Genomic DNA, 26,940 nt, shown 5'->3' on the forward strand with positions numbered 1-26,940 from the left:
GGCCTTGGAGAACATGTTGGTAGAATTTGAAGAAAGCTACTCTAAGTGTTATTTGAGTTAAGTTGTTAGAAAAAGACCCAATTTTAAATTGTGTGAGAGAGAGATGGACTTAGCCCTTCCTACCCAGTGGCCAGGCGCGGCCTCCTGCCCTCGCTATACATTAACTTTATGATGGTTCCTAAGCCCACAGGCAGCAGCCCCACCCAGCTCTGAGCTGCTCTCCCTCATTCCTGGGCGCTGGACAGGCAGAATTGCACATGAATTGCACAGCTGGGAACAGGCCCTTGGTCTCCTGAATCCCAGCCAGGGGCTCTATTTATGCCTTATTGAAATAACCTGCAGTGGATCCTATTTCAGGGGTCCCTGCAGCAGCTCAAGAGCTGAGGGTGGGGCGGTGGTGGGTGTTATCCCTTCCCACATTTTCAGCACCGTAGGAGTCCGTGGACTAGCTCCTGGGACTAGTCTGTGACAATAGCTCCTTTCAGGGCATTAGGTAGCACATTTCTCACTATGAAACTGTTTAATCTTGAGCTGCGGACCAGCCCAACATACCTTCTGACCAGCCTGCACAGGGCAACACCCATCCGGCTGGCAAAGCTCAATCTCCGTTTCTTCCAAGGGCTGTAACGATTTCTCTGCTACTCTTGGTTTAGTCCAGTTCTGTGTGAACCCAGTGATGACACTGATCAGTGATTGCCTTCTGTTTCGCTGGAGTTGGCCATGGAATGTATTGGTACAAAACTCGCATCGAGAGGATATTCACCGTGATGATTTCCATTCTCCTTTACACTCTACAGAACCCCACCTTAAAACCTACCCATACTGTGATCCCCGCCATTCCCTCCTGCCTGCCAATGGCCAGCCAAGAGACTAGCCAGGAAGTCTGGTCTTCTCCTACCTCTGGTCATTTTATTCTTCCAAACCACCCCAATTTATTGTCTTTTTCATCCACCTGTTGCACCCTGATGCCCAAGACTATGAGGATGCTGAGGCAGGACTGCCTTAGCTGTTACTTCTCTGTGCAGCACCTGGCTCAGCAGGGCCCTGATCCTTGATTGGGATTCCCAGGTGCCACCGTAATATAAACAACTACAAACATACGGACAGGACATCCCCCCTTTTTGCATCGTCTTCTATCTTCTGGAGCCACGTGCTGCCAAGGAGTGCAACTGATGCCAGTTCTAAAAGCTGTGTGTAAAGACAGTTCCAGTCAGGGTGAACTTAGAAGCGGGCGTCAGGTTTTCATAAAGATGCCCGTTTACTGCTCTTCAACAGCGACAATGAGAGCAATTCCTGAACCCTGGTTGCCCAGCCGCACAGGAACAGACAGGAGGCACAGTTCTGCTCTGAATTCCAGTGACTCAGCTTCCCCTCCCCGCATCATGGCACCAAAAGAAAAAACGGCACCTGCAAGTCCATGCCCAGTAACTGGCACAAGCGCCAAGTTCTGGGACCTCTCTTCCTAGCTGGGCGCCTGCCCAGAGTTATTTGCTCTGTAAAGAGCAGTAACATCTACAGGCCGGAAACGAAAGGCAAAGAGCAGCCGCAAGAATCCCAACTGTTTAATTACAAAACAGAGAGGACGGGAGAGGCACAAACAGCGAGATTCACCCCCATGTATACTAAGGGAAATCGGAATAGCTAACAGCATGTTCTTTGGCCAGCGGTGGGGAGTTACCGCGGAGACAGGCGTTTGCTAAGCTGGAGATTGGAAAGTGTCACAGGCACTAGGCGGCTGCTCTCTAATGTGGTTAATAAAGGGTTGGGGGGGGGGTGTTGAGTTGTGAAGTGTTTGTGCCTTAAAGAATTTGGGGACAGAGGAAGAGTCAGGTGGAAAAACATGCTAGTAAGTCAGGGGAGGAGCATAGCGTTTCAGGCCAGAAGGAACCAGATCATCCAGTCAGACCCCCTGCATAGCCCAGGCCACCAGCAGCACCCACCACCCGCAACCCAACAACCAAAGTCACACCAAACTATGACAGCCCACAAGGAATGAGACTATGATGTGCCACAGGCAGAGAGCAGGAGGGGCCCAGGTACCCCTGGGCACCGGGTCCCTGCAAATGGCAGGGAAGTGATTGAGATAGACCCAGATAATCCTGGCAAGTGATCCACACCCCAACGCTGCACAGGAAAGCAAAACCCCCCAAGGTCACCCCCAATTCCTTCCTGCCCCTACACATGGTGATCAGTTAGACCCTGAGCATGGGAGCAAGAACCAGCCAGCCCAGCACCTGAGAGAGAGCTTGCTCAGAGCCACCTCGGAGCCCTGGCCCTCCCTGTCCAACCTCCCATGTCCAGCTAGAGCCATCAGAGGAAGGTGATGACAAAACCCCACAACCAACCCAAAAGAGGGGGAGGAACCTCTTCTAGACCCCTACAGGTGGTGGCTGAAGCCTGAAGCTGTTGGCCAGGCCAGAGGTTGGCTGGGCAGGGCCTGACCCAGTGCTCTGGGACAACCGCACCTTCCACGGAGGTTTGATGGGCGCTTCAGTGACAATATTGACACTGGTCTCAGAGGAGCAGCCGTGTTAGTCTGTATCCGCAAAAAGAACAGGAGGACTTGCGGCACCTTAGAGACTAACACATTTATTTAAGCATAAGCTTTCATGAGCTACAGCTCGCTAACACTGACCTCTGAAAAGGGAGGGCCTTGCAAGGTGGGGCAGGGGAGTGGCACAGAGGGAGGAGCTTGGATACCCCAGGGATGGTCTGGGTGTGAGACCTGAGACAGATCCCAGGCTACTTTGGTGAAGAGGAAGGGTGTGAAAGAGGCACAGGGCCATGAGGGAGATGGCAAGACAGAGGACAGGAGGGATATGCCACACAGAGCAGGGGAGAGTCTGTCCCTCTTCCAGCCCCTGGGGATGGCTAACAAGCTCCGTACCTGACAACCACCGCGCAGACACAGATCCTGTCATGAACCAGACATCTGCTGTCTGCTTCCAGCTCTCTCTCCTCCGCCCGTTCTAGCTACGGCAGACGATCCTTGCAGCAGGAGCCTTGCCTTCACTTCTGGCTGTGAAGTGCCATTGAACAGGTTTGAATAAAATGCGGAGGCTAAAGCCCAAGTGCCCCTCATCCCCCCCACTCAGCCATTCTCCTGAGCGGCAGAGGGACCTTGCATGCACACCCAGGAACCACCAGCAAGCAGCCCCAGTCAAAGCAAACGCTGTTTATTCGGGTTGTGCCTGGGAACCCAGTGCTCTGTACAGGAAAAAAAAGCTCAGACAGCGAGCGCCCTACGTGGCCAGACTCCACCGAGCTGGGGATGAATAACGCTCTGGCATTTCAGGCACCAGCAACAACGACAACCAGGAGTCAAAAATACTTTGATTTAAAAATGCGCAAGTCCAGCATCATATAAAACCTGACGCTCAGGACGCTGGGTTTGCTGGCTGGCTGGGCGTGTTCCACCAATAACAGCACAGGGGGTCCTTTCTCCTCTGCCTCCCAGCACAGGGGGGACAAGGGGAGAGCTGGCCTAAGCAGAGGTTTGTCTAGACATGGATGTACAAAGTGATTTCTCCAGACACGCTCTCCCCGTGGAGCAGCTCAGGTGCCTTAGGACTTGATCCACGTTTCCACTTGTGCAGCAGTGAAATTCTTTATACATTTCCCCCCTTAAGTTTTGAGTGACCAGGAAGGAAACGTAAGCTTTGCATAGACACAAACCCACATGCTGCAGTGGGCCCTGCCCATGAGAGCTCCCTGCAGGATGCTCCCCAGCATGGAGGCTGCCTCAGGAATCACGGTGAGGCTGAGAAGAAACCAAGGGTCCCAGGGAAGGAGCGAGGACACAGCGCCTTGCAGTGCTGAGGCTGTGGTAACACCCAAGAGGTTTGGCTTATGGATCCACCCCCTTTCAAGCCACAGTCGTTCCGTTCTATACCCAGTGGTTCACACCACGCCCATCACTGCGAGGTCAGAGCATTGATCCCCAGATACTGCGGACACCAGCATCAAGAGCTGCTCCGCCCTGGGAGCAAACCGGGCCTGAATCAGGGAATTGTTTTCAAAGAGGCCAGAGGGTGAAATGGCTCAACAAGCAGGAGAAAGCAGAAATGCTGGTAGGAAAGGAGCATCCAGCCACTGGAGGGATGAACGCTGCAGTAAGGCAAAGAGCAGGAGCAGCTGGTTTGCACTCCCTCCTGCCAGGTGCCCACAAGGAAAACCCGAGCAGGAGTGGGAGACTGGGCCCCGGGGAGAGCAGCCAGCCTGGAGCCCACCCTGGCTTTCTGGGTGCTGGGCGCCTCCCCCAGCCACACACACAGGGCAGAGGCTCTCGCTGCCCTTCACAGGCGACTCCCCACAGAGCGGTGCTAAGGCGATGCGGCAATGTCCACGTTCCATCAAAGCAGCAGTTCAGCTCCAGCCCCACAGCTCGGCCTCCGGGAAGCCAGTCACCTCCCCCACTTCGCTGAAGGGCCGCTCGCCCTGCGTGAACATGAGCTTGTACCGTAATCGGATGGGATCCTGGACAGGGGCGAGAGGAACATTACACAGGCAGGTTACGTGGCCTGCTCCCCTCCACCCCACCTCTGCTAATGCCAAGGGGCTGATGGGTCCTGCAAGGGGAGGGCAACACCCTGAAGCAATGGACACAGCAGTTGTAACACTATGGGGGGGGGGAAGCAGGGGAGCTGTCCCACAGGCCACCCAAGGGAGTTCCCAGATAGCTGTGCCTGGCCACATTCCCTCTCTGAGGAACCCACAGTCTACCCCATAACCATTAACCACAGAGTCACCCTCCAGGGCCTGGCCAGCTTGAAGAACACATCTAGGGTGCCTCATGTTCCAGCAGGAATAGCCATCAGTGTTCCCATGGCATGTCAGCACCAGAGAGCCCTCCAGGTCCCACCACTGCATACAGGCTGCGGCGGGGTAAGGCAGTGAAGGGGTTAAAGCTGCAGCCCGCAACGCACACCTCAAGATCACCAAGCCCATCAGCTGGAGTCTCTCTCCTCTGGCTCATCCCCTCCCCCCCCCCGCCCGACCGAAAGCTCCACTCTTACTGCAGCTTCAGCTATCGCGGATTTCCCACAGGATTCAGAGCTCTGCCCTGCCAGGAGAGCTCCCCAATGCTGCTGCCTTGCTGGCAGAACCCAGATGGCCCTGCCTCGCCTAGCATCAGCTCCCCATACACACGTCAAAGGAGAGCGCTTAGCAGGGTCACTGCCACGTACTTTGTGTGGGTTGGCGAGCAGCAGAACCTGGGATATCACAGCTGGAGGGAGCAAAGGGCTGAAGGCAGGAAGCTCAGAACCAGTCGCCGGCTGCAACTTTACTCTCATAACCTGCCATGAGAGAGAGATCACAAGACACATGTTCTAATCACCACTGGAGATGGGCTGGGAGCACTCAGAGCCCCAGAGCCAGTCCTGGGTATATATATGCCAGCCACGCCTTGTCATCCACAAGACTAGTGCACCACGAGCGAAGAGTAAGTGCTGAGAGGAGCATGCAATGGATCCTTACAATGCAAACCACCTTCCGTGTCCGGAGGAAGGAAAGCTGCTACTATCGCCATAAAACCCAGGGGGCAGGGGAGTCCTGGTTCTGTGCCTGGGTGCCTGATGCTGGCACACAGGCTCAGGACAGAGGCTTGCTCATGGTCTCTGGAGGGCGTGGTCAGTGCAAGGGGCTGGCTGTACGTGTGAGCAAAAAGCTACAGGAGTTCAAGGACAGGGACATCCCGGTGATACTGGGAGGGCACCATGATGCAGAGAGCTCCAGGGGACAAAGGTAGTTGGGGTTTGGTACATGCATAAACCGGGTGTAACTGAGCACAGACCCAGTGTGTCAAACCCCTGGATTCTCGGTTACACTGCTCTGTTCACACAGGTGTATAACATGCCTGGGCTTTCCCCAAAGCCTAGTCCAGTGAGGGGGGCATGCAGAGGCTCTAAGCAAATGCATGCCCCTTCAGTAGGATTTTAATGAAAGGCTTTTAATTGAGAACAGGTACAAAGACAGGACATGTGGCTTCCTCGTGAAGTTATTATCCTCCAGTTAAGTAATGCACCCAGGCTAGCCCTCAGGCCAGGTCTCCTGCGAAGCAGGGGGCAGGGCTGTATATTAAGCAGCCAGTGAATACATTACTAGAAACAAGCAGCTTGGTTACTTTGTTATTTCAAGTATTCGAGGAAACCCCTAAGCCAGAAACGGCAGTGCTTTCATTCAGGATAATTTTCCCAGGTCCCACTCCCACGTTCTCACCTTTGGGACCGCAGCCTGGAACACAATGTCCTTAATTGGCTGAGTGGATGTGCTCAGCATGGAGAGCACCATCACCAGTACATCTGGTCGCCCAGGGGCTAGGTCTCTGGAGAAATGGATCATGACCTTGAAACCATCTTGATCATACACTGTAACTGGAGGGATATGGCCTGTCAGAGACAAAACAGAGTCAGGAGAGGATGCAAAGGCCACCTGGGAACAGGAACCGCCCCTTCCTTCTGAGAGAGAACAGGAGAGACACAGAATGAGGAACAAAGAAAGGGAAACGCTCTCACAAACTGTCGTCTTCCTCAGTAACATCAGAGGTCAGTGCAAAGCCCAAAGGTGTTTGTGTGCACCTGTCCTGCTCCTTTGTGACAGAGCACAGGGAACCTGAGCCTGCCTAAAGTTAGGGCTGGGAGAGCAGCAGCTCCAATTTTACCATCCAGCTGGGACAGCTCTGTCCAGGCCCTCCGAAGTCTGCTGAAGTCCCTCACGTAAAAGAGGGAAGGCAGACAAGGAGGTAATGAAGTCTTTGAGTCTATCTTTATAGCTCAAGGAGCAGTAACAGGCTGGGACTTTAACATGACATTGACATGTTTCAGCTGTACCTTGCTTTGCTGGGCCCAGTAACACAGGGAAAAGGCAGAGGGAAAGGAGCACAGTTCTGTTTAGGGAAGAGAGATAACCTGCTGATGACCAGTTAAGGCAGACTCTGGCATAGCTGGTGCCCAGGCCCGGCAGAGCTGCTCAGAGCTATGCGGGGGATGATACTACCTGTAGGTTTCGAAGCCCACTGTACAGTTCACATATCTGTATCATGAGAGTGGGAGGCAACCTGGCCATGGGTAGGGAGGGCTAAGTACATCTCCATGGCCGGGCTCCCGGAGTTCAGACATAGTAAGTACTAGGCAGAGTTACCCTAAAATCTGTCCAGCTTCCCCGCCCCATGAGCAATCCCAGCCTTCAATGCCAATAAAGAAGCTGCACTGAGCAGAGCTGGGACACAGAGATCAGTGCACTTACTCGGTGTAATTGAAGTGAGTGGGACAAAAAGGTTTGCCAAAGCAGCATCGTGGGCAGCTGGCTGCGAAGGAGCAGCAGGTTTCAACTCATAGGCTGGGTCAGAGAACAAAGCGTCTGCAGCTAAGCTGCTCGGAAGGCCTGCCGGGGACAGTTGCACTGGTGGTAAGTTCCTGGAAGGAAAAACATTCAGATAACTGACATTAACTGAAGAGATCACATATGGGATCTCATCCCGTCCTCTCCAGCATCTGCCCTGCCCTCAGAATCATCCACCCCCTTTAGGGTACAAAGAACCTACTGTCCGAAGACTTAAGGGAGTTATCAAGTTTGGAGGCAGGCACTATGTTACACTGAAGATGCTGCTGCTTCTGTGTTCATTAGGCTGAACTTTTGTCTCTGTTGCAGTGAGTAGATTTTGTTACAAGGTGCTGGCAGTTGCTCTCTATGACAGCTGCAGCCAGGCTCTAATACAAACCCTGCTCTCAGTCCCCCTGTAATGCTGGAGCAAGATTAAAGTACGCTCCCGCTCAGCCACAAAGTAAGGAGTTGAGGCAGGAATCACTGTGTGAAATCCCTTGGCCAGGGGTCAGGCTAGATCATTACAATGGGCCCTTTGGGGCTTAAAATCGATGGAAGATTAATTTAGCCCAACAATTGTGACATTTTCTCCAAAGGCCTTGGAGAACATGTTGGCAAAATTTGAAGAAAACTGCTCCAAGTGTTATTTGAGTTACAGTGTTATAAAAAGACCCAATTTATAAATTGGGTGCGTGTGTGCATGCGTGTGTGGGACCGACCGAACAACCACTGGTCCATCTAGTCCAGTATTCTGTCTTCCAACAGCAGACAGTGGCCACTGCTTCAAAGGGAATGAACAGAACAGGGCAATTTTGAGTGATCCATCCCCAGTCATCCAGTCCCAGCTACTGGCAGCTGGAGGTTTAGGGACGCCCAGAGCACAAAGTTACATCCCTGACCATTTTGGCTACTCGCCACGGGTTGACGGTGAGCTGTGTGAAGAAGCACTTCCTTTTGTTTGTTCTAAACTGGCTGCCCATTGATTTCATTGGGTGACCCCTGGTTCCTGTGTTGTGTGAAGGGGTAAATGACACTTCCTGATTCATGCTCTCCACACCCCTCATGATTTTACGGACTTCAATCATCTCCCCCGAGTTGTCTCTTTTCTAAGTTGAACCGTCCCCGTCTCTTTTTAATTGCTTGCTACCAACTCTTGGGATTGTCCTTCAAGTTAAGAACTCCTTGAAAACGTGGTGCTGGCTGTATCTGAAGACCCTGGCTTGCCATTCAGCAAAGCTAGAAATGACTGTTGTAACCAACTATAAGAAGTTACAGTGAGCCATCGAGCAGCTTGCCCTTTACTGGCAGGTTGCAGTTTAACAGATAAGGGGTTTTCCGTACTTCAGTGCCAGAGCAGAGGACTCCCCTTTTCCAAACCAGTGTGCTGTACAGTCTGCTTACATTGGAAATGGCCTGGTCACAGGAGGTGGAGACAGCTGCCCTGCCAAATCCCGAAGCGCACTCCTCTCTGGTGAGCCACCCTGCCAGCTATCCCCCAGCACCACGGTTTGATGGGTATCGGCATTTCCGGTTTGATTATATCCATTGTGCCCAGCACTCTGCCAAATAAAGAGGTTCTGATTCACCAAGCAGCTACGGAACACCCGCAGAAGCCATGCACATCCTGCTGAAACAGCCTGTTTTTAAACACAGGCTGAAATGGGACGATTATAGACAACCTAGTGGCAAGTCCCACCCCAACAACACTGCCACTCTCAGACTAGGGCTGGGACAAAAATGAGTGCTCCTGCCTCCCCAGCCTGCATCCTGGTGGCTCTGCATCCGCAGATACCTACAAACCCCAGGAGTGTCCCCTGACCTCCTGTGTTACAAGGCACAGGGACCACATGGCACAGCCTTCTGCTACAGAAACAGAGGCCTTTACTACCTAAGCTGAAGGAGAATCTCCCATAGCTGCCTACAGTGTTAGGGCTCAGAGCATCTTCTAATCTCTCCAACCCTTGCAGGAAGATCAGAGCACTTGCAGATCTGATTCTTTCCAATAGGGGTCAGTGGTGCACGCATCAATCAACTCTCCCAGTGGATGGACTTCCACGAATATTGATCAACACATTATTGCCAACCTCTCATTGGGGGAATGGGGGGCAGCCATTAGTATTTGTAATTCTAAGCCCCCCAAAAATGTGCACGTGGGGGAGCAATAGAACCTGCAGCTAATGCACGTTGGGGCAGGCTAGGTCAGCAGAAAACTGTAAATGGTATATGGAGGACTACGCTACCAGGGGACCACTCACCTGTACTGAGCTGAAATCAGGTGACGGCCTCTGTCCAACAGGGGAATCATTGAGACCTACGGTAGGGAACCAAAGTACAGACCAATCAGAGCAGGTAGGGCACTCCCATTTGCCAAGTACCTATGAGGTTTAATAGCAGAGCTGGACTGTGATTGGACTCCCTGAAAACTCCCAGCATTTGCCCTGGCTCAGAGGGCTCTGGTTAAAAAGAAAGCTACCGAACCTGCAATATACACAGTCATCCCTAAGGATCAAGGACAGCCCCATCCCTGCGCCCCAAGGACAGACCTAATGACATTAGTTCCTCGTCGAGCAGGCAGGCGGAGGTGCTGCTGTGCTGAGCGGCAGCTGTCGCGTTCACGCTCTGCTCCGAGAGAGACTCGAACGTGGAACCCAGCTCGGAGAAGTCGATCAGTGTGTAACTCTTCGTACTGCCCAGCGGGGACCGAGGTGCTTTGGGAGTGAGAGAGAGCGTTAAAGAGCTGCCATCTCGTGTGCTACACCCCGGCCGCTCTGACCCAGCCGCTAGCTCAGTGGTGTTTGGACTTTTTGGTTTAGTGACCCCTTTCACACAGCAAGCCTCTGAGTGTGATTCCCCCCTTATAAATCAAAAACAAGGGGGTTAATTTAATTTAATGGGGGCTTGGGGCTGTCAGTCCCATGGAGCTGACCACTCACGACCCCCATGTAACCACCTTGTGACCCCCTGAGGGATCACAACCCCCCGTTTGAGAACCCCTGTGAGCTGATCCACAGTGAGAGGGGAGGGCTTTCCTGAACATTTTTTTAAACACATTTATTGAAAATCCTACGGCTGGAAAAACCCTAGAAAATCTTAACTAAACCAGCATTTTCCTAGGAGCACAAGGCCTCTTTCAGCTCTTAGGCTCCATCAATACTGGGCTTTGAATCGTATCTGAAAGCAGGATTTGAACATGGTTAAAACATGGCTCAGGTTAAGCATGCTTTCACAAGGGACTGGGCTGACCAGGGTCGATGGAGCAAACCTATTTCAAACTCTTCACAAGAGCCAGGCATGAGCCAGCGACACTCCTGAGTGCCGTTAACCAGCTGTCTTAACACCGCTCCAGCTACGTGCAGCCCGCCTCATGGTCGAGAACGGACATAAGTGACCTGTGCAGCACCATAACAAGTCAGAGAGAATGGGGGGCCACATGGTGCCACTTCTCTACAGTGTCAGGGGTCGTTTCCCAGGTCGGGCGTAGCTGTTTAAGGGCAGCGTCCTGCAAAAGATTTTGTAAGAACTGGGATTGGGCCCTTTTCTGCTTCTTTCTGGCGTAGAAAGAAACCTAAAAGGGTTTCCTGATTGTTTTATACCTTAGAAATATCGGGAATATCAAGTCGAGTTCCCCCTGGTTTTGCTGGAGGACGCAGAGCAGGTTACTTGTGTACTCTCACCTTAATAGAAGGATAGCTCTTTAACAAACACTTCCTTTCTCCTGGGTTAGTCTTTGACGTTAAAGAGATATTAGCAAACCAAACTCTGTTCGAGTCTAACTAGCGACCCTCTCCCCTCTCAAGGGCACAGTCTTCACTCTCTGGGCAATGGTGATGTCACCATCTGACTATGTCTCCAGCCACCATGGAGTCTGCCAGCCTGGAATTTCTACTGTAACACACATAACGCTTCAGGCCACTTGGATACAGCAGAAAGAAGCAGAAGGAGGCACAAACCCATTTTTGTTTTCCTTTGCAGGTCTCCTTGTAAATACACAAAGAGCTCGAGTAGCCACCTACCCACATAACTGCTTAGCCTGAGGCAAGGGGGAGGCCTAATACAGCCACACTCCAGTACCCTCCCTGGCCCCCAGCGAACTCACTGAAAGGCCTGGCAGTGGGAATCCCGTGTGCTGTTCTGGGCATTTCAGGGCCTTCCCCACGTTTGGTCTCCAGGCCCCACCCCGCCTTCCTTCCAAGCCCCATTCAGACACCGTAAACCAGCAAGGAAGCAGGTTCCTTTGCGGCTGTGGGGGACCCTTTCTACCTGAGGCATCCGTGGAGATGGTCACCGAACTCCTCCTGCCCTGGTCACAGCCCACTCCAACCTGCCTGTACAAGTCGAGCGCCTGGGTGAGTTTGTCATTGGTCTGGAGAATCTCTGCTGGAGAAAGAGGAAGACAAACAAATTAATTATACTCCAACAGGAGGGCAGTGGAGGGCCACACTCCGTGCTGGTCACGACAGAGCCAGTCTGTGTCTGGGAACCCGCCACACGCCGGTCCAAGCCCAGCTGGCCACTCGGCTTTTGTTGCAGGGGTTGAGGATAGGTCCACTGAATACCAGCTTCCTTCTCAGACTGACCCATGTGTATCTAGCTGAGATGCTGTGATGTCACACACACAGCTGAGATGCTGTGATGTCACACACATGCCCCATGAGCCCTGCCTAGAGGCTGCAGCCTGGAGCTGGGATTCTCAGCTTTGCCACTGTTTAAAACAAACAAAAGGGACAACGCACAGTCAATCTGTGAAACTCCTTGCCAGAGGATGTTGTGAAGGCCAAGACTATAACAGGGTTCAAAAAAGAATGAGCTAAGTTCATGAAGGATAGGTCCATCAATGGCTATTAGCCAGGATGGGCAGGGGTGGTGTCCCTGGCCTCTGTTTGCCAGAAGCTGGGAATGGGTGACAGGGGATACATCACTTGATGATTACTGTTCTGTTCATTCCCTCTGGGGCACCTGGCATTGGCCACTGTCAGAACACAAGATACTGGTCTGGATGGACCTTTGGTCTGACCCAGTGTGGACGTTCTTATGTTTAGGCCTGTCACTTGTAAAACAGGGATACCAATAGCAGCCTATCTCCCAGGAAGAGCATGAAGTGACATTCAGTTTGTTACCTCAGAGGGAAGTGCTAGAGAGATGCAAAGTAGTGTTATCTCAGGCCTAGGGACTGGGACAGCAAAGTGGACAATAAGAAAATGGCTTTGACTTATTTATCTGAATGGGGATTTAGTGGGCTCTAGACACTGTATTTTGTTGCATGTTCCCTTAAACTGCCACTTTCTTTGTTACTATCTGGTTTGCTTAGATCTGAGCCTGACTGAAGTGCTGGGTGCGTGGGACACAGGGATACCGTGCCTGCATCTGAGACATGGGGGCAGGGAGTCAGATATCCTTAGGTGGGAAGGTAGAGTCCTGATGGACGGAGCAAAGGGCCTACTCTCCTCCCGACTCCAGCAGTGCCATCCCCACGACCCAAAACGAAGATGAGAGACATTAAATGGAACCCCTCAGCATAGAGATGGCTCTTGGTTAGATCCTGTCCTCAAAAGCCCAGGGAGTTTGGGGCTCTTGATCTAGTTGCTGGGGGGATTAGTTTACACTTCACCCAAATCGCAGCCTTTGATATGTTTGCTCCCAGGCTCAGGGGGCTGAACAGCAGGGGCTGGTGCGGCAGGTGAGGAAGGAGGTACATTTCCAAAGCTGGTGGGCTCTGAAGCGTAACAGCAGGGATGCTGCTAGTTAGGAACGGGTGGGCCACTCCAGTAACATCAGGAGAGTCCCACAGTCCCTGCTTGCACTAAAACCCAGAGTTCAGACAGTAGGACGGGGAGTGAGAGAGGTGAGGAAAGAGCAGCAACAGCATATTTTGTTAGATACCCAAAGCCTCGTCATCTTCAGTAGTCTCGCTGGCAAGGCGGAAGAGCAGCGGCCTGAGCTTCTCACAGCGTTCAAACAGGCTCTGGAGAAGAGAACAAGAGAGTGAGGCTATCTGCTTGTTAGATCACAGGTCCTCAGAACCCCAGCCCAGCCTCTGGGGCCATAAAACCCAGAGAGGAAAGGAAGTTAGCTATACAGGCAGCCCTGGTAAAATGCAGCCACGCTTTCTGCTCAGTTCCAGACGCTGGCTTTGTCAAAGCCAGAGAAGACAGTTCAGCGCGTTACTTCCCCTTTCAAATGTGCAATAAGTAAGGCCATGATTTAGTCACAAAAAGAACAGGAGGACTTGTGGCACCTTAGAGACTAGCCAATTTATTTGAGCATGAGCTTTCGTGAGCTACTGCTCATCACTGCATCCGATGAAGTGAGCTGTAGCTCACGAAAGCTCATGCTCAAATAAATTGGCTAGTCTCTAAGGTACCACAAGTCCTCCTGTTCTTTTTGCGAATACAGACTAACACGGCTGTTACTCTGAAACCTGGATTTAGTCACAGGTATTTTTAGTAAAAGTCATGGACAGGTCACGGGCAATAACCAAAAAGCCACGGCCTGTGACCTGTCCATGACTTTTACTAAAAATATCCCTCACTAAATCTTAGGTGCTGGGGTGGGGCAGGTGCTCCCATGGATGCTGCTGCTCTGGGGGGGTGGGAGGGGTGTTTTCCAGGGGACGCTGCTGCTGCTGGAGGGGGGTGGCCTGGGGCCCCGCAGCTGCTGCCAGGTTGGGGGGGAGGGGAGATCCACCCCCTGAGCGGGGGGGATCCCCCCCCACCAGTCACAACACTCACATATACAGATTAATAGGCAGCTCTGCCCCCAGTTTTCACATCCCGTCACTGCTAGACGCCATCAGTGATACCAAATCAATGAGCCTCAAGGCAGGAGGTGTCATTCACCTGCAGAATCTGTAGGTCAGATTTGGGTAACTCCTGCCTCTTGTAGCTGGTCAGCATTTCACCCAGAAGCTTAACGCTGTTGTGAACCTCATCAATTGCATTCAGTCTTTTGGACACCTTGGCAGATTTTTCTTGTTCCTTTGAGACAAAATAAAACAAAGGGCGAAGGGGATGAAATCCCTGATTTAGCCAATAACCTCATCACACATTATGCTGATAGCTTGGACTTCTGCAGTATCCCACTGCCTGGCCAGTAATTTCTACTTGTATTCCATAAAACAGAAAACAATGCTAGAAAGGACACACAATGCACCTCAGTGCTAGAAGCTGGGGTGAAATTCACCCCGTCGGAGTGCAGCACAAGGCTCGCGCCTCCCTGAAGTGCCAAGGACTGAGCCAGACTCCCCAGAATGCATGGGCCTTGCGCTGGTCCCCTGCACGGGGCAAATTTCACCCCAGCTGCACCAGCTTGTGCTGCAGAGTCTCCAAACTCTCATCTCCATTACAGCTAAACAATTAAGCAAACCCGTGAGCTGCCAACGGCAAGTCCAGCCAAGCTCTGCCTCGCTCTGAGCAGTGGCAGACATTATGCACTCCGTGCTTCAGAGGATCACTGTTGAAACCAAACCGTGAAACTGCCTCCCCTGCCCCACTCCGCTCCCGCCTCTCCCCCCAACTGCCAGCAGCAGCTTCTTTGACACTCAGAGCTGTGAGCTTCTCATGATGCCTACCTCTTTAATCATGCTCTTGATCAGCCTGTTGGCTGCCTGCAGGTCCTCAGGGTGGTTGCTCTTTAGAAGTCTTGCTAAGAGCTGTTGAGTGGAGACCATTAGAAGACAGACAGCATGAGCAACAGCCCCAGGCACCATAATGCAGCCACTCACCCAATAAATGCAGATGTGTCCAGGGCCCTACTGCCATAGCTGGGCTATAGCTCTATGGACATGTGGACTCACGTCTCACAATCTGATCAGGGTCACACTGCTGCCACACAGGCTGCCAGCCTCACTGAGCTTGTAATGCTGCCTGCATATGTCAGCAAGAGGACAGAAGGAAACTGTAGTCAACAGTGCAGAAGGAAAATAGGTGACAAATACAAGCCAGATGTTAGAAAAATGAATCCTGGTTCTGAAACAGACTCTCTCTGTGGCATAGGGCAAGTTACATAATCCTCGGTGCCTCTGTTTCCCCATCTCCAAACAGAGATAATGATACTCACCTGTCTGACTAGGAGGCGATAGGGTTACTTATTAGCTAGCCTTTGTGCAGCATGGAATGTGATAAGTATTAGCATTATTCTAAGGAGATCTTCTCCCTGGAACCATAAAGGCCCAAAATACGACCACACACACTCTCCTGACAATACAACCTAATCAGAGGAGGACACAGATTTGAAAACATGAGATTTACCTTGGATTTCTCTTCATCAACATCAAAAATAGAATTCTTAGGTCTCGGAGAAGGAGGTGGTAAAATTTTGTCTTCTAGGAGTTTGGGGTCTTGTTTTATGACTCCTGAAATGAGTAACAGAGAGAGAGATTCTACCAGCCCCCATGCAGCTTTGCACAATGCTCAGCCGGGTACCGAACCCTGCTGACCTCTACCACGTCTGCTGGCAATTGAGTACCCCCAACACAATTTTAAGGAATGAGGGGAAGAAGGAACCAGTGGGCTTAGCATGTACCCCAAAAGCAGGTACATGCTAAGATGAGAAATACATGACTCAACTGGCTGTCTGAGATCAAGCAAAAGGGTGGGGGAGGTTTTCAGGACAGGAAGATGAGGAATAAAAGCCTGGCAGTTTCCCTAGAGGGGAATCTGTGGCACCATCTCCCAGAAAGGACTCTGTTCTCCATTAGTTCATAGTTAGGCAGGTCAGAAATCCTTTCTGAGGCTGCTTAGCCCTGCAGGGTCATCTGCCAGTGCCCAGAGCCATAAAACACAGGCAGCTCACTAACATGAACACACAGCAGAGGCAGCCTCAGAGCTTCTGTGAAATTCTCCTTCGCTCCTTCCTAGACACACTGCCTCTGCATGCGTGACAGGCTGTCGTCTTCAAATGTCACCAGAGTGGTGGTCTGCTCTGTTCAATGTTGATAACAGTCGGCTGCGTGCATATGTTTCCTCTGTGTACTGCCCTGGCTCTGCAGATCGCTGACACAGCAGACCCCGAGAGAACGCCCAATGACCACAGGCTCCGATAAGGTACGAAGGCACCTGGCCAGGTTTATTGTCAAATGAAGCACAGTAATAGTTTCCTGCAGACTCTACAGGACATACTACGAATATGTGCCCCTGACAATGGACCAGGTCAGTAAGTGGCAGGATTCTCCATTGCCCACAGGCCACACAAAGACAACCCCTCAGAGGTACACTTCTATACACAGGTACAAACAAGTTACACATCACTCCTGACGTACAGAGGTACAACCCCTCTACGTATTAGGGTGCTGCCTCTCACCTTGTACATGTTGGTTTGAACAAAACAACTCTACCCATCATATTACCCTCCTGCCCTGTCTTTAGGATGGGTCAGCCTGTTCCTTGTTATCTGTGTGGAACGTGCTAGTACCGGAATGTTCTGGTACCATCCTGGCATGTGTTTATATTACCAGTGCTTAGTACCTGTTAGGTAGGTGTATTTTTGCAACATCAGCCTTCTTCTTGCCAGCTCCTGTGAGCAGGGCCTGCCTCTGGCTCACAGCTTAACTTTGCTTTACGTTAGCAAAATCTTGACCATTCCTTTAGTTCAGGCCTCACACCGGGCCTCTGATACAAGCGCTTACGTTTCAGGGCCTCCTCTTACCACTGCTGCATGCAGGAGACACTGCAGCCAGTCACACACAAGGCTGCTGACTGGTTTTGTGAAAATCTGTGCTGTCCAGCCAACTGTCTGATTTACTGCCCACCTGACCTCTGCGGGGCACCCAGTCTGGTACCTCCAGGCCCTGCCCAGGGGGCTGGCTTCCTAACAAATCTAAACCTTCCCCATCAAACACTAGCCCTGGCCTCCGAACAAGTCAGGATTCGACAAAGTGGTCCATGCCAGCTTGGTATAACCAGCCCGTCTGGGCATATGCCATATCCATCAGTGCTAGCCCTGCACTGGGACAGACAAACCCAAGCTCCTGGCTGCGCACGTCCCCATCTGAAAGAGGCTTTGGTTGCCACTGGCAGGTCTGGGTTATTCTTATTCTCAGGGCTGGGTGCAGTTCCTCTGATCTCCGCACTGAAGCTCTGTGGACAGACAAGGTGTGTCTATGCTTCCCATCCATCCAATAAGGTAGCACTTTTTTTACCCCCACCTAGTCTTGCAGCACGTTCTATACTAACCTACTTCTCTCTACCCCTACCAAATAGCTAACAGTGGTGGGTTCTCCTATTCTAGCCATCCAATCCCTGGGCATTTCCACACCCTCCTCATCTCATTAATATACATGCTTTCCTCTGACAGCGTTGTAGTGTGCCGTTCACTGAAAGAGAGCAAGGGTATCTAGCACATGACAAAATCACACAAATGACTTCACAACAGGACAGCATTTTAATGTTCCTGTCAAGCATACAAAAGATGTTTGTTGCCAGAGCACAGGGCCAACCAGTAGCCAAATATTTACAACTAAAGCAGAAGCTTCTTGTAGCAGGAGTCAGGGCCAGATTTACAGACCTGTGTAGGCACAATGGTCTTTAGGAAGCTATTTATTTAGGATGGTATTCAGACACGGAGGAAGGATGGGCATGGATATGATACTAGGCTAATATTTGGGAGATGAGAACTTCACTTTGATTTCCTGCTCTGCCACAGACTTCCTGTGTGCCCTTGGGCAAGTCATTGAGCCTCTCTGTGCCTCAGTTTCCCATCTGTACAATGGGCATAACAGCCCTGCACTGCCTCCCAGGGGTGTTGTGAAGATAAATACATTAAAAGACTTTGAAGTGCTTTAAGATCCACTGATGAAAAGTCACTATGTAAGAGCTACAGATTTATTAATTATTATTATTATAAGTTTGCAGGTAGGCATCTAATAGGATTTAACCTCCTGAGGTGCTTTTATTGATCCCACTTGTCGTTTATTGGCATCTTTAGGTGCCTACATCCCTCTGTAAATCTGACCTTTAAACCTTCATCTTGTACAAATAATCATTTTTGGAAAAGTCAAATCACATGGAATGAGCTTTAAAACAACTACTCAGCTATTCGTGGTTTGAATCCACATGACTTTGATGTGACAAAAGGAAACTGAAATAACAGAACTAAACCTTGTTTCTTCAGCATCTGATAAGCGTCCCGGATTTTAACTTCCTGAGGAAACCAAACGGTCCAACTGAACATTATTTCTATGACTCTCGATTTGACCTTTTCTGCAGACCAGGTTCCAAGATACTGGGGAAAAAAAAAGTGATTACAACCAGCAAGTTACTGTCAGTTAGGAGTCAGGGATTCTGCCCAGAACGTTCATGCTGAAAGACTGGGGTGAAAATGGGTTCTCAATGCATTATTCAGAGTGCTGTCAACTGTACACCTTACAGAAGATACATATATAGCACTATAATTTATGTGGAATTGTAAGTGCTACATTATTAAATGTGTAGAATTTCATATAAATAATCTGTCACTACAAAAATAACGGCCCATTCAGTGCTGCTTTGGTCAGGTTTTACTAAATCCAGGATCAAAATAAAGTATTCTTTCTAATTTGTTTTTAATTACACTGAAAATAGTTTCCTGCTTGGATTTAAACATCCCCCTTCTCCATTACAACCTAGCCAGAACCAGAGCGAAACAAACTGAAAACTGACCATATAGAAAAGTGAAACTACATAGTATGTTTTCAGTGCTCAAGTTTTATCTTTCTACACACTTGTAGGTCCCGATCACCATAGTATCTGAACATCTTGCTGAATAAAATGCAAAACCAACCAGGATGAATGGTGAAAGGTAAATGTGAGTTTTAAAATTCTTTTAGTTTTAATAATCTTGGACATTACTATGAACCCAGAGACAGACACCTGGTGTTTAAAATACAAGGCTTGATTCTTCATGACTTTACTCCAGCTGTGAACTGGGATAGCACCACTAAAGCCAGGCTTTCCTAAATCCAAACTCAACAAAAGCATTTGCTTTAACCTATTTGGTTTTTAACTACAATGAAAACAGCTTCATTAGATTTAAACATTCCCATGAAACCAATGGAGGTCATCCTCTGCCACAGAGTTGGGGTGATGCAGAGCAAACCAAGCCCATGATATTTAACCTGGCTGTGTCCCTATAATTATTAAATAAATCATCAGGCTGAGAAAAAGGTCCCAGTTTTACTAGTTGATCCAAAGGACGGAGAGAAATGTGGCAATCATGCACAGTAAGTGATGTAAATTGCTCTCTATTTCCCACTATTGCACGAGGTGTCAGTGCACTGGAGAGGTTATTCTCTCTGCATATTGAGCTTGTTTAGCATTTCAAGCTAAAATTCCTATTCCTATCAGTTACTTTTCCAAGGAGACATGGAGACGAACCCCAGGAAGCTGAGTGGGAGCAGGGTGTAGCGCACACCCCAAAAAGAGAGATGAGCAGCAGAGATAGCATACTGCAGAACTCAAATTAGGTCCCCCCAATCTCTCACTTGAAGCAAGTCAGGGCAGAGTCTCCAGCGCCACATTCTTCCCCAGGTGCCTCCTGAGAGTTCACAGTTCCCTATCTGGGCTTTTGGGATGTTCCCAGGGAGAGGTACCTGTGGGGTTCTCATGGGCTTGTGCTGTGTGTAGGCACTGAAGACAAAAGCCTAAGAAGAACAGTTCCAAAGGCTGGAATTTGAAGCAAGAGCAGGAAGGTGGGGGAAGGGCCTATGATACAAGGCCAAAATGTGGCCTATGAGCCACTCCTCCCTCTTACTGTGCGGGGCAAAGGGTCCAACCCAGCGAAGCGCAAGCTGGGGAATGACAAGAGCAGATTGGCTCTTCGAGGGTCACTGCCACATTGTGGTGGAGTTCAGAGCAGTAAAAAGGAGGAAAGGTCCCCCAGAAAGAGGCAACTAGGAATAAAACCTTCTGTATTTACCAACACAGGACCTGGGCCCTAGCACACCGAACACCTTCCTCACACTGGCCTTCTGGTGAAGTCTGCCAAGTTGTTCAATGCTTTCACCCCTACTCTGTATCCATCTCCCTTCCCCCTTTGAATTCTAAAGAGACGTTTCAATTATTATCCTTGTTGCTGGAAAATTCATAGCCTGTCCCCGCCATTCATTGTCCCAGGGAACCACAGCAAAACAGTCACACTCAGTTCCTATGTGGAATTGGTATGAAGTTTGCATTTTCTCATCTGCCTGCTAGATCGGGGTGGCTGGGCACTTACCTTCGGGGACAGCACTTTAATCAGTTCATTCAGAAATCTGAATTTTGCCACTTCATTGTGAAACCTTTCTCCACAGTTATTCACACATGTCTCCAGCACCTGGGATGAGGTGGGAAAGCATGAGACATAAAACAAACTTTCCAGGCAATTTTAAAACCTCTTCCATCAAGACAAAGATCTAAGAACCTGTTAGCGGCATGGACACAGATAACAGATAGTACCCTAGGTGAAACTGCTAATTAGGCAACACGTGTCATTTTTACCCACATCCATCATTCATTTTCACCCGTTTAAAACAAATGAGCAAGAGTGAACTGGCAGAGCCTCATAGGTATAAATACAGACATTGACAATGGCTAAGACATTCCCTGTCATAATCACCACACACAACATTCAGGCTGTAAGCTTCAGGGACTGAGTGGCAAAGGGAGCTGATGTGTGATGGCTTCTAACTTCCAGGAGCCAGGCTCCAAATCTGTGCTTGGCCACGGGTAGGAAAGGAGGGCAGAGCCTCAGTCTAGTCCCTGTCAGACATTTGTTCACATGAGGAAAAGCAAAAGACATTCTAGCAGAACCTGAAATCTCCGCTCAAGAGGGGCCTAGGACTGGAATAGCAAGGGGTGCTGTAAGTCAGGAACGAGGGGTGGGAGGAGCTGGGACAGATCAGATAGTAATTTGGGAAATTATATTAGATATGAAAAAAGAAAAGGAGTACTTGTGGCACCTTAGAGACTAACCAATTTATTTGAGCATAAGTTTTCATGAGCTGTAGCTCAGGAAAGCTTATGCTCAAATAAATTGGTTAGTCTCTAAGATGCCACAAGTACTCCTTTTCTTTTTGCAAATACAGACTAACAAGGCTGTTACTCTGAAACCTGTCATTAGATATGAAGGGGATTATCGAGGCATAGGGAATCACTGGGATGGGTGATGGGAACCTTACGGCTGTGAATGCACAAGGAATCCCGGTGACCAAGATGAGTGACAGGAACAGCGTTACAAATTTGAACGCAGTGAAGGGTTAAAAGCGAGAAACACTATTTTTTTTAAAAAGCGGTAGACACAAAAGTCTACCACAAGAGATACATTTCCAGCTTATCCCAGCCCATGTCTGTGTGCTGATGAAAGCACTCACTGTTAAGGCATGAAGAGCTTCCATCTCCTGAGGCGACTGTATCTTATGCGCTAGCAGTCTGGGTGCAATGGACGGGCTAGGGAGAAGAAGCAGCAAGTCAGACCAGGCAGGAAGTCTCAGGAAAAGCAAACACGGCGACTTTTCATGCAAAGAAAAGGGCAGTTACCATGTTCACAGACACACAAATCGGGGGTTGGACTAGGTGACCTCCTGAGGTCCCTTCCAACCCTGATATCCTAGGATTCTATGACCGCATCACAGCAACACTCCCCTTGGCACAATGCTGGGATTATACACCCAAGAAGTAAGGAAGAGATTAATGCAGGCCAGGAAGCCAGAAGTGTCCCGCAAGTGCTGATTACTGCTGCTCTAGGAGCTGTCCCCTGCAATGGAAAAGGGGGGGAGGGAGAGAGGGAGCGGTGTATTCTTTGCAGAAGCATCACACCAACTGGGTCACTCAGCATTTAGCAGAAGTGCTCCACTTTGCTGTTCATCACGGCTGGCCCTTTGGCTCAAAGTCTCCCACAGCAGGAATGTTCATTAGACAACAAGTTTAAGTTCTACAGACAGAAATTGTGAGCATCTGCTCAACAGAAATGCTAGCTCAGGGACCTTTATCAGCCCTTGTACTCAGGGCCGTCCCTAGCTATTCTGGGGCCCTACACAGCCTCTGCCGGGGGGAGGGGGCGGGGGGGAGAGTGGGAGGGCTGTGGGCCCAGCCACACTGCAGAGCTCAGGGGAGTAGGGGCGGGGCGGGGCAGAGCAGGGGCCCTGGTGAAGAGCCAGAGCAGGGGCTGGAGCAGCACGCAGCTGCGCAGGGCACCAGGAAATTTGGTACCCCCAATTTCCTGGTGCCCTACGCAGCTGAATCCTTTTTATAGGTAAGGACGGCCCTGCTTTCACTTTATCAGTGCGTACGCTTTGCTGCGTATTGGAGACAATCCCATGAGCTGCAGGGGTGGGGAAAGCCCGGGTGGAGACCTCACCTCCCAGAGAACAGCAGCTAAAGCCACACCAATAGCTACGGACGCTCAGGTCTTCTCTGAAACACAGCCCAGAAGAATTCAGCATCCCACTCATGGCACAGGGATGGGATCTGACCACCTCTGAGACCGTGAGGGGGAGAAGGTGCAGGCTCGTACTAAACGAAAAGTCCTTTCCTCTAGATCTGCCATGTTACCACAATGTCGCAATAAACTGGCCACTCTTTATCTACCCACTTCTTGCACAGGCATCTCCAGGAGTCACAGAAATTAGCCACTCCCTGCCATTCCTCCTAAGGTTTTACAAAACTGCAATTTACAGATTATCCTTTCCCCTCTGAGATCAGAAAAGCTCAGAGCCAGATGCACAGTGCAGAGAGAATACAAAGAGCCTTTCTGTCCAGCTTACCCTTCCGGGTCTGCATTCACCTGGTCACAGAACCGCTGGATACATTCCCAGTTTTCTTCAGAGATGCTTGGGTCCGTGGCTTTATCTTACAGGGAACAGAACAAAAGATTATCTCAGTGTGAGATGAATACAAGTGACTGACTGATGAGACAGTTCAAAATACATTCTTCCCCACTGCAATTCCTCCAGGCTCCATACTCACTCCCACTGGACCAGCTGCTCCAGGACTGTTATCAAACAGGCAGAACTGCTGGTTAATACAGGGCTGGACTCACAGCATCACTGGGACTAACACATACAAGTCTCAGACAATCATTAACTATGAGGCAGATGTTAAAGTTGTGATATTACCCTTTGCAGAAAGTAGTGGGGGCTATTAAACCCCCAGAGGTGTTGGACAGGCTTCTGCCCCCTACCTAGGCCTATCTATGGACAGTTACATTACATTCAGCTATGTGCCCTCAGGGCAGTCTAGGCACCTTCCAAGCTCATCCAGACTGTTCTCCTTTCTCTCGCTGCCTGATTTCCTTCTGGCATGAGTGGGTGCCACCCCAGAGATGTCAACCAGGTCGCACCTACTTAAACCAGTGATTAATTTGGCCCCCATCGTTTAGGGGAATGTGACAGCAGCTGGATTCCAGCAGTACCACATTTCTGGGAGATGAAGTTTGCTTTAATTAAAGTTCCAAAATCATAGAAGATCAGGTCATCTAGTCCCACCCCCTGCTCAAAGCAGGGCCAATCCCCAATTTTTTCCCCAGATCCCTAAATGGCACCCTCAAGGATTGACTTCACAACCCTGGGTTTAGCAAGCCAATGCTCAAACCACTGAGCTATCTCTCCCCTTCAGTGCAACAGATGTGAACCAAAGACAGAGGATAGATCCCTACGCTGAGGAACATTCCCTGGCTAATCATGATGCCATCCTTTGCATTTGGCCCAGAAAAGTCGGATTGTATACTCAACTCAATGGCCCTTCTCTGTCTGTAATGCAGCAACTTTTGAAAACCACATCTGATGTATTAAAACATTTCAGAGAATACTCAAAGTATCAATGGTCAGAACCCTATAAATTCTGGTGAAAATATGAAAGCAAGAAAAGCCTGATTTCCACTAATCAAACTGTTTTGATTTCGTCTGGATCCGGGCGTGAAGCAGTGACCTCAGAGTTAGGTTTAGGGCTAGGGAACCAGACTCCTCGGCCTGCAGCAAAACACAGGTATTCTATGAGCCTGATTCTAGTGGACAGCAGGCTGCTGAAAGCCTCTTGCATCCCTCCACCAGGCATAGGGTGACCAGTCAGCAAGTGTGAAAAATCGGGACGGGGGTAGGGGTAATAGGAACCTATATAAGAAAAAGACCCAAAAATTGGGACTGTCCCTATAAAATCAGGACATCTGGTCACCCTAACCAGGCAGCCCCCTCCGGCGAGCCCTTTCCCCCCACTCCGGTCTGACCGCCCCCTGGGGCCAAAACAGGCATACAGCTCAGCCTACATAAACAACCAGGTGTGAGACCTTTTCATTTGTTACGTCTCCTCACAATTGTTTCCAGTGCAGACTGTTCACAGCTACACTTTGCAGGGCTCATGGGTGACTCAGATTTACAATAACTGTGGGGTTGCCTCAGGTTTCCGGGGGATGTATGTGAAAACGAAACAGCTTAAGATGATCAAGCAAACACATGTTGCCCCTTCATTACAGCCCCAGTCCCAGGGAGCCAGGTATTTGCAGAATGGCCATTGTCGCTAAATGCCTTAGCACAAGGCTGCATTTTACAACCTGACACTTAGTGAGACAGGCAATACATGCCGAATACCACAGCCTTTGGATAACACCACTGTGACTACACTTTGTTCAGGAATTGCTTGAACAAAACTTATACCCATAGGTCTCGCTCTAGCAGTAGTTTAAAATGCTGGCCTTGCACCTCCAAGGTCTGTGATAGGTGTTACAGGAAAACTTAGACAGCTTTGAAAACTAGCCCCACAAACAACTAAATGGAATTTTAAAATCAAATATTCAGGTAGCTGCTGTTTGACGGTCCGCTGTGTCGTGGGCTGTGCAGCAGTTTCCACCTCATTCTAAGCTATTCAAAAAGCCCAAAATTGATACATCATTAGCTCACTATTTCTCCCCCTTCTCTCCCCTGTCCTAGTATTTAATTCCTGGCCCTAGGGTGGAAAGTCTGAGAACTCCTTTCCCATTACTGAGCTGTTCCCCTGTCACCAAGATGAGGTGCTACTTCCTCATTCTGCTCTGGGCAGCCTGCTCAGATGGTCTTTGCCTGAGCAGTTACTTGTTTGGAAATGGTGACCCTTCCAGGGAGCACTGCACTCAGCGCCTAGCTGAGAGCTAGGCTACACGGCCGTGCTGCCTCGGCGCAGCTGCACCAGTGTGAGATGACAGAGGTGGAAGCTATGTCAGCGGAGCGTGTCTCCCAGTAACATAGTGCCAATCTGGGCGGCACTTAGGTCGCTGTAACTTGTGTTGCTCAGGGGGTGTCTTTTTCCCACCCCTGCGCGATGTAAGTTACATCGACGTAAGCGGTAATGTAGACAAGCCCGAGACTGTGCCCGCTCTCCCAGACCGACACAAAAGAGAGAATGCTGCTTTTTGTCTCCTGCTAGGGGGTTGAGCAAAGGGGGTGCGAACTAGGCTAACTTTATCCCACCATAACGCCAGGGAAGCCAGAGGGGTTTACCCAGGAGGGACCGTCAGGGCCTGCTCCTCAGGAGGCGGCTCTGCCCAGCCCCTTCTCGGTGAGACATACTTGGAGCTCTACCCGCTGCAGGGCAGCGACTGTGAACCCCCTTTGCCAAGCCCGTTTTACCCAGGCCTCCCTGTCTCCTGCTCCGGGCCTGCAGCAAGGGACTTAGGGGGCAATGGAAAACCAGGCAAGCAACCAATTCCGTACAGAACCTGCACCCCTGGGACATCCATTGTCCATCTGTCCGACCTGCCCACTCCCCAGGGCACCCAGTCCGTCTGTCCGACCCGCCCCGCGGGGCACCCAGGCCGTCTGTCCGACCCGCCCCGCCCCGAACCCCGGGGCACCCAGGCCGTCTGTCCGACCCGCCCCGCCCCGAACCCCGGGGCACCCAGGCCGTCTGTCCGACCCGCCCCGCCCCGAACCCCGGGGCACCCAGGCCGTCTGTCCGACCCGCCCCGCCCCGAACCCCGGGGCACCCAGGCCGTCTGTCCGACCCGCCCCGCCCCGCACCCCGGGGCACCCAGGCCGTCTGTCCGACCCGCCCCGCCCCGCACCCCGGGTCACCCAGGCCGTCTGTCCGACCCGCCCCCCCCCCTTCGGGTCACCCAGGCCGTCTGTCCGACCCGCCCCCCCCCTTCGGGTCACCCAGGCCGTCTGTCCGACCCGCCCCCCCCCCTTCGGGTCACCCAGGCCGTCTGTCCGACCCGCCCCCTCCCCGCGGGGCCCCCAGGCCGTCTGTCCGACCCCCCCCCTCCCCGCGGGGCCCGGCCCGCTACTCACGGAGCCAGAGCTCCAGCGCCCCCAGCGCCGCCCCAGCCATGGAGACTCGCCCGGCCCCGGCCCCGGCCCCGGCAGCCGACGCAGCCGCCGCGCAGGGAGGCGGCGCCCGACGGGCCCGGCCCCCTGCCCCGCCCAGAGCCGCGGGGTCCGCGCCCCACCTGCAGCCGCCTCTGGGGCGGGGCACGCTGCGGGGGCAAGGACGCGGCCGGCGGGAGGCCCCAGGCCCTGCTGCGGGGCAGAGACTGGCACCTGCCCGCGGCAATGCGGGCGCCCCCGCACGCCCAGCCCCGCAGAGCCCCCGCTAGCGACCTGCCAGCGGCGCCGCGTACACACTGGAGGAGCCTCCGTCGGCCGCGGGCTTTGGCCGACAGGGGCAGTCCGTGAAGTACAGCCCCCCACGGCAGGGCTCGACC

At 51.3% G+C, this 26,940-nt stretch overlaps 1 protein-coding gene across 4 annotated transcripts; it reads right to left on the bottom strand.

Moving 5' to 3' along the window:
• Window positions 1–3,160: 3,160 nt before the first annotated feature.
• On the bottom strand, window positions 3,161–26,622 carry GGA2 (golgi associated, gamma adaptin ear containing, ARF binding protein 2). 4 transcript variants are annotated; one of them, XM_077829115.1, is made up of 17 exons: window positions 26,528–26,622; window positions 23,036–23,120; window positions 21,644–21,719; window positions 20,509–20,607; window positions 18,417–18,540; window positions 15,570–15,673; window positions 14,891–14,971; window positions 14,160–14,297; window positions 13,204–13,285; window positions 11,584–11,697; window positions 9,867–10,031; window positions 9,579–9,634; window positions 8,725–8,882; window positions 7,246–7,415; window positions 6,220–6,389; window positions 5,187–5,297; window positions 3,161–4,476 (listed from the first exon to the last, which is right to left on the bottom strand). In XM_077829115.1, exons 1-17 carry the CDS (start codon window positions 26,565–26,567, stop codon window positions 4,366–4,368), a joined length of 1,884 nt encoding a protein of 627 aa, XP_077685241.1. In that variant the 5' UTR covers window positions 26,568–26,622; the 3' UTR covers window positions 3,161–4,365. The 4 variants fall into 4 exon arrangements, with proteins under 4 accessions (XP_077685241.1, XP_077685240.1, XP_077685242.1 ...); XM_077829114.1 differs by having other exon boundaries at window positions 11,584–11,700; window positions 26,528–26,616; XM_077829116.1 differs by having other exon boundaries at window positions 11,584–11,700; window positions 23,056–23,120; window positions 26,528–26,582.
• Window positions 26,623–26,940: the final 318 nt, after the last annotated feature.

This window comes from Eretmochelys imbricata, chromosome 10 (genome assembly GCF_965152235.1).
Source record: "Eretmochelys imbricata isolate rEreImb1 chromosome 10, rEreImb1.hap1, whole genome shotgun sequence".
Taxonomy (NCBI): Eukaryota; Metazoa; Chordata; order Testudines; family Cheloniidae; genus Eretmochelys; species Eretmochelys imbricata.

Excerpts from the sequence above, each read along its gene's own strand:
- GGA2 (XM_077829114.1), bottom strand. The coding sequence starts at position 26,567 with ATGGCTGGGGCGGCGCTGGGGGCGCTGGAGCTCTGGCTCC. Across the intron at positions 15,674-18,416 it reads TCAGATGCTGAAGAAACAAG|GAGTCATAAAACAAGACCCC; the intron begins GTTTAGTTCTGT and ends TACTCATTTCAG. Across the intron at positions 7,416-8,724 it reads GTGACCAGGCCATTTCCAAT|GAACTTACCACCAGTGCAAC; the intron begins GTAAGCAGACTG and ends TTTTCCTTCCAG.